This window comes from Poecilia formosa, unplaced genomic scaffold, assembly GCF_000485575.1.
Source record: "Poecilia formosa unplaced genomic scaffold, Poecilia_formosa-5.1.2 Scaffold601, whole genome shotgun sequence".
In the NCBI taxonomy this organism is placed as follows: Eukaryota; Metazoa; Chordata; class Actinopteri; order Cyprinodontiformes; family Poeciliidae; genus Poecilia; species Poecilia formosa.
In genome coordinates, this window is record NW_006800540.1 from 257,371 (window position 1) to 264,989 (window position 7,619).

General features: G+C 34.9%; 1 protein-coding gene across 1 annotated transcript in view; it reads right to left on the reverse strand.

The window, feature by feature from the left end:
* LOC103130041 (protein disulfide-isomerase) overlaps positions 1 to 4,296 on the reverse strand; it is a 41,527-nt gene extending 37,231 nt beyond the window's left edge. Inside the window, exons 1-4 of the mRNA XM_007541318.2 lie at positions 4,050 to 4,296; positions 3,717 to 3,917; positions 1,542 to 1,666; positions 1,322 to 1,459 (exon numbers count right to left, since the gene is read on the reverse strand). Coding sequence (XP_007541380.1) covers positions 1,322 to 1,459; positions 1,542 to 1,666; positions 3,717 to 3,917; positions 4,050 to 4,233 — 648 coding nt within the window. The 5' untranslated portion in view covers positions 4,234 to 4,296. The remainder of the gene's footprint in view (positions 1 to 1,321; positions 1,460 to 1,541; positions 1,667 to 3,716; positions 3,918 to 4,049) is intronic.
* Between the last annotated feature and the right edge of the window lie 3,323 nt (positions 4,297 to 7,619).

Consider the following 7,619-nt stretch of genomic DNA (forward strand, 5'->3'; position numbering starts at 1 on the left):
AATATTGCAATACTTTCCTATAACAAAATAGACCTGCAGAAAGAAATTACTTATAAAATATCTTACATATACATAGTTACATGCTTTATATATTAACTTTGATTGTATATCTCACAATTTTGTAATTTATCATTGTTTATTAAACTCAGAAAGCTGAGTGGTTTTGTTAATATTCTGTCCTAGAATGCGGTTAGATGTGCCCCTTTTTTTTGAGCACCTGCCCCTTTAGTGGTCTCTGCACGGCCCTGGTAATATCTATCTGTTTCGGAAAAGCGAAACTACGCAAAAGAATCCTCGTAAAAGCACACGCCCAGACCGTCCACAAGGTAAAAAAATATATAATAATAATAATAAAATAAAATAAAATAAAATAAAAGTTGAGCCGCGTTGAGTTCATACCCCAACAGGTGAAATGCTGGTAATTTAATTGGACTCATTTAATTTAATTTATTATAAGTTACTGGAGCCACAGTCAGTGGTTTTTGTCACTACGGAGAAAAAGTTAGAAGCGTTTATCTGCTTTATTTGTGATGGGATCTGGGTTCACAATTCAACTAGGTGAATATTAACTAAATAGCCGATGTTAATGTGATTATAATTTGATGGGTAAAAATAGAACATGACCAATTTTTTTAAAGCTGTCGGTCAAAATGATGGAGAACAAAAAAGTCTAGCGCGACCTCTGATATATTAGATGCTATAAATATATTTAGAATGACAACATAAGCTAACTCATTCATCATTCATTCTACGTTTTTGAGAAAAAAAAATCTATAATTTTATATCACTTGTTGACCGTTACCTATAATGTTTTACTAAGGTCATTATAGATGTAACAAAATAAATGTCAACATATTTTAATAAATACCTAATATAAATAAGTATATGTATAAATATTTTAGGAGATAAAATATATTCTGGGAAGAATCTAAAAAAGTCCCAGATTAATGTGACATTCTTCAATATTGGAAAGTCTTAAAAATAAAAAAAAATAAAAAGAAATAAAGTAAAAAATTAATAGCGCATGAAAACATATGACGTGCTATTAACAATTTTCTGAAATTTTCAGAAAAATTTTGAATTTTAATTTCAGAAGTTTTTAGTATTCTATTTAGTTGTTTTCAAAATTCCAAAGAATATCTGAAATTACATTAATCATTTCTGAGTTTGGGGGGAATGTTATGCCGCTAACTACTTATTCACATTTTCTTTCAATGTGACCAGCTAATCAGTTCAAAATTAAGCTTTTTTTGTGCAGATGGTATCGACTGTTTCAAATAGTTTTTTTGTGTCAGTTTATATGTTTTTGTCATGACTATACTTTTTTGAGCAGCAGAACAACATCCTGAGTGACGGTATATTTGCTGATGACTTCATCATCCTGCGTCAAAGCAAAGCGGACGTCAGGGAGGTCGATGGCTGCAGCGTAAAACACCTGAACCAACTCATGGTTCAGCTCCTTCACACAAACAGAGAAAGGGTTATACTTTGAGTAAAGAATTAAATTTTGGTAGAAGAAATTAAAAAATGTGTTTGTTTACCTTGAAGAAACCAACCACAATTAGATCGTCTATGGCCTCTAATTGGCTCAGATCCGCAATGAGATCAGCAGATGTCCCCGCCCTCCTCTGCAGCCAGGTCAAGATGGAAGCTGAACTCTGAGGAACTTCATCACAATTCATTAAAAAACTTTTAATGAGTATTTTTACTGACAGCAGAAAAGCATAGTGGCTTTTTCAAAAAGCTTAAAGACAAAAATAACAATAAAACTGTTAGAATTATGTTTGTTATCATTCTTATATTTGTAATCTTATGTTATTAGTTGTTTTTCTATTTAGAAGTTTAGTGTTCATATTTGTTGAAACTGGAGACACAATTAAATTTTCCTTAATCTCAAGCATGTTTTTACAGATGGTGACTCAGATCTTCCTGGGATACTCCTGAGCTGTAAACCTATCTCTGTGTTAATTAAATTTTGTGTCCCCCTTCTTTGTTTCTGAATCCACATCCTACTGTGAAGACAGGATGTGGGGTTTCACCCCCTCCATTCCTTTTCACACCCTTCTTGCTAATAAAAGAGACAAACAAACTGAAGGTTTTCAGAACACATGGTGAGCGGCTTGGAGAAGCAGTTCACTGTGTCTTCTCCTTCTGCAGAAGTTTGGTTGAAAACTCATATGCATTGTCTGTGGCTCTTTCTTTTTTATGTAGGTTTGAGAAAATACCTATCAAAAACTTTTTCCATAATTCTGATAATTGGCTATGAAAATGAATAGAATTATTTTGAGCTACAAATCTGAACACAGGGGAAGTTTAAAATTTTAAAAAAAAATATTTGCTTCATATAAAATGTTATAAATCTGAAACAAATATGAACAAATGTCTCATCCAAAAAAAAAAAAATTTTTTTTTTAAAATATTTGCTTCATATAAAATGTTATAAATCTGAAACAAATATGAACAAATGTCTCATCCATTTGTTTTTATTTTATATCTTTTTTTTTCTCAAATTTTTAAGTTATTGGGTTTATATTTACATTTAAGATGCCACCCCAACTCAAATACTGGCCAATCACAACATAAATAGTCACATAAAATTTTAATAAAATACATATACATGCTTAAAAATGTAATGAATATGAATATTAATCAATTTTTTGCAAATTTATTTTGATTTTGTACTTCATAACATTTAATTAATTTGTAACATTTATTTTTATGGGTTGCAAATTGTTTTTAAATGATCACATTCAGAAATCATTATTTATGATTTTGATTATTTACATGTTTTTATATTTCACTGTGGCCCTCAAAAGTCTGAGAAAATGTTCTGTCTCGTTTACTTACACATTAGCGGCTACTCTAGTTCTTGCAGGCAGAAGGAAGGGACTGAATCTTTGATTTTATTAGATTGACCTTTGTTCTGTCTCAATTTGTATTTCATTAGCTTTTCTTCTTTTAGGCAAAATTTATTTTTATAAGTTTTAATGGAAGGATGTACTGTTGATAATGACAGTAATGGACAATATGACCCAACTTAAAATATTGTTTTGCAGTGAGTTAGGTTTTAGGGTTAACCCTTCAATACACATGATTCAGCCTGTTGCAGTTCAGCAAACACCTGTCAGTTGAAATCACCTGGTCTGAAGCAAGGGAACACCTAAAACATGCAGGGCAGTGAGCCTGGCAGACCAGGTTTGGGAAACACTGACTTAGACCATAATTGTAACCACCTCTTCCTATGCATTGTTATTTTAATGTGTTTTTATGATGTTAGTTTAAAATATATTTCTTTTTAGTAGTAGTTTTACAGGGTAACATCTTGACTGCATTGAAAATGAAATCTTACTGTCAGTTTTAAATGGGTTTATTAATTTTATTAGTGTTAAAGGTCAACTTCTTAAAGTATAACCATTAACTGGATCTGCTAAGTAGCCACTGGTCACAGGGCCTCTAGATGGATTCTTTTTAACCCTTGTGCGTGTGAGGACTGAGGTAAATGATACAAGTTTTACGTATCATCAGTTGGACCCCATTTGTAGACACAAGGGTTAAGGTAAGATCGTTTTATGTCTTGTTCATGATAACTTGAAATAAATAAATATGTTTGACATTTCTCAAGCCAAACTACAGCTATTTCTTTTTAAAGAAAATGTCCAAAGAGTGTTGCATAAGCCGCAAATGGGAATGTGTAACAGAAATATGGTGGCAGATACCAGGGCAGAGAGCCGGGTTGGTTACATCTCCAGAGAGGTAGAGTCTGATGCTGGGCTGTCCGCTCGCATGGAGCTTTTTCGCCAACCCTTTTTCCGTTGTCACATCAATGACTGCTGGCTTGACCTCTGACCCCTGAAGCTCTGCAGCAGCAGCTTTGAATGCAGCTGCAACACGATGACCTTCTGATGTCAGCGGAGTGTCTGGCAGACACACAGAGGGAAGATGAATGTTAGGAGCTTCTTCTCTAAGGGTGTGTTTCACACATGTGTAACTTATCTATCCCTGAAGGTTAAATCCAGCTGTGTGTTTGTGTGTGTCAGTGTGTGACTTACAGAAGTGCACCAACAGCTGCTTGTGTTTTCTCAAAGCCCTTTTGAAGTTCCCCTTTTCAAGTTGTAAAATGCCTTCCTTCTCTGGTATCGTTGTGTCTCCCTGCAGGTCAAGTTGTGCGTCCGCTGCAGCGGACACACACAGACAGAACATTGCTCCAAGCAGCAGCAACCCCAGCTTCTTCATGACCGACTAGACACAGTTTGATAAGCTGGACCTAGGACGTTTTTCGCAAGGAAGTGAGACAGTGGACTTATAAAAGGTGGGTGTGTCTCTGTGTGTGTGTGCGTGTGTGTGTGTGTGAATGCTTTTGTTATCTGCTAACAGACTCAACAATCAGTTGCTTATTAACTTCCCTCCCAGAGGCCTGCTGTAATTCTGCTATTGGCTGCTGCTCATATCGTATCAGGTCCTAATATCAATACGTCCTTCACCTGCCAGACTTTAAAGGTCAACAAGGAAAAGGAAACAAGTATCTTGTAATTCACAAGATGCATGGAAGCATAAGAAAATTATAGTAAAACAATGGTCTTCTGATCATAAGAATAGAATAAGTAATTGTGTGTATAAATACTGGTTAAGCTGAATTTTCCTTATAAAAATGATAGTCAACAATGTAACTGTAAATTAACAGTTTCAGACAGATTTGCTTCAACCAAAATAAATAGCATAAAAAGAGGAGAGGAGAGGAGAGGAGAGGAGTTAGGGGTTAGGTGTGAGGAGGAAGGAAAATGTGTAGGTTTGATAACCCTGTTGTTGCACAACTTGGACTCACTTTACAAGTGCACCATAAATGTTTCCATCATGGTCTTATGTTAAAAGCAGGGTGCATATGGAGTCTTAAGGAATTGGATAAGGAGGTTTTCACCAAGAGAGAACAAATGGGCAGATTTCTTATAGAGCTGAGCTGTGTAGATTGATTATCTCTATTAGTTTTTGTTTGTGAGTTTTGGTTAGGATTCGGTATGTAATGGTCAGGGGTGCTTTATATCACTATGAAATCCCCCTGACGGCAAAACAGATTGGTGTAGGGAATCAAAGCACAGGGTAGCCTAACCAGTTTCAGTCCGTTTACACATGACTGCCGGCAGTCACACGTAAACATGGTTATGTAAGCTGCAGCGTGTAAGCAGTTAAAAGAGGCTAAAAGAGACAGAGGAAAAGATAGAATCTACAACAAAATAACTGTCAATATTGTACAGCATGTCGGCCTTCATTTGTTTTTTATGTTTGATCTTTGCGTGAATCTACATGCTTGGATTGTTTCTCATTGTTGTTAGGTACCAGGCTGGTGGGCCTGCTGGGTTCCTTTTCAGATCATCCACCAGAGGGCGCCTGATGACCGTAGGTTCTTGGAGGGCGTGCCGGCAGGTCCAAACCAGACGCACCTGTGGGGAATTGTCGTCTCCTGGTGAAGTATATGAGCAGCTGGCTGCCAGCACACCTTCGCCAGAGTGTTTGCCTTAACTGGTACACTGAGCCCTCAAGAGTTTACGCTAAGTACATTTGTTGATATTCGAGTAGTTTAGAGATCTAAACTTACCCTTGTGATCCTTTTTCCAGGACGCCTTCAAGGGCCTTCAGGAAATCTCGAAATATTGTAATATTGAATTATTATTATTATTATTATTATTATTATTATTATTATTATTATTATTTTGCTTTGAAATATAATGTGCAGTGTCCCCAATGCATTTGTGTTCTTTAAAATGCAATTTATTAGAAAATTTTTGAGGTTTACTCATCCTTTTAAACACAATACTATTATTTTGAACGGTCCGTGTATTTTAAGGCAGTTCGTTTTTTCGTTTGAAATGAAAAAAGAAAAAACGAAAATAGACTTGTTTGGTTTTTTTGTTTGTTTTTCGTTTATTGAACCAAAATCGGAATGAAAAATGAGAAAACGAAAACAATCCGTGTATGGTTCGTTCTTTATTTTCTCGTTTCAAAATAAAATTGCAAAAACAAAACAAGCATGTGTTTTATTGTTTTTTCGTTTTTAAAACGAAATTAGAAAAACGGCAATTGCAAAAATAAAAAAGAAAACGAGCTGTCAATTTTGCTTTTCATTATTTCATTGTTGACAATCGATCTGACCCGGAAGTTCTCTCTGTCTGGCTTACACAGGGGCCGTATCACACATACACATATGCTCTGCCCAGCACACTTTGTTTTTCTACACTCGTCCAAAGCGATATGTAATTAATTTGATCATGATACTTTCACACAGATAGCCTTTAACTCCGACTCTGTTTTGTATATGAAGCTAATGGCTGCTAAATGCAGCTTCCCATTCAGTAAATTTCTAAAGGGCAAGTCCTTCCATTTTTTATTTTTTTTTTTACCAACCTTTAATCTGCTCTGGTTTAAAAACTCTTAAACTGCGACTAGAACATTCTGTCAGTGATTCAAACCCTTTAGTTTAAGTTTTTTCCTTTCTGAATAGCATTAGCATACCAATTATAATCCGGTATGTCATGAACAAACATGGATAAATATTGTATATTTATCCAAAATATACAATATCCTGGATAAATATTATTTACCCAAATTATATTGCATATATTGTATGTACAAAAATTGTATATACAATATATACAATATACTAATAGATAGATAGTAGTATCTATTTCACCTGGTATCTACCTGAAATAGATACCAGATACCTGGAACTAAATAGAAATCTATTTCTGGTGGAAATAAATTTCTACCAGGTAGGAAATGTTTGAAATAATGTGTCAGATTATTAAAAGCTTAACTAAATAAATGTTTGCCTACAGAAGAGGATTTGGGAAAGAAAAAAAGGTAATCATTCTGACTTTAATCTCAGAATTCAGACTTCAATCTAAAAAATAAAACAATCTTGTACATTAGTTGGTGTTAGAAAAATGATATAGGCCCCTTATCCTCTTCTGTGGTTTAACACCACACAATATCTTTTCACATTTTTATAAGTGACATATTTCTCTCCAATTAGAAATGAAAACCTTTGTCCCCTTCATGAGACTATTTATCCATCCATCCATCCATCCATCCATCCATCCATCCATTTCTTCCACTTATCTGGGTCGGGTCATGTGGGCAGCAGCTTAAGAAGGAAGGCCCAGACTTCCCTCCCCAGCCACTTCTTCCAGTTCCTCCAGGGGAACCCCAAGGCGTTCCCAGGCCAGCCAAGAGACATAGTCCCTCCATCGTGTCCTATTTATTATAACTTATTAGACTTAACTGACTAAACATAATGAAGAACTTTTGAGTTGATACTTTTCATTATTTCTTAGCTCTGGATTTATAAGCAAGACACATTAAAATAATTATTTCATATTTAATTTGTATTAATCTGTATGTAGTCAGAGCTTTAAACTCAAATCTTACAAAATAAACAGGGACTAAATGTTTTCATAAAAATGTATTTAACATACAAGCAGACATTCAGCCAGTCTTTGGTTAATCATGACAAAATATTCCTACAGTTTATGTATATAAAACATGAGGAGACAGTGAAGAAGACAATGTCATGAGGATGAAGAGGATCACTGGGAGATTCTGGGAAGCTGCATCCAAACCTACAGCTG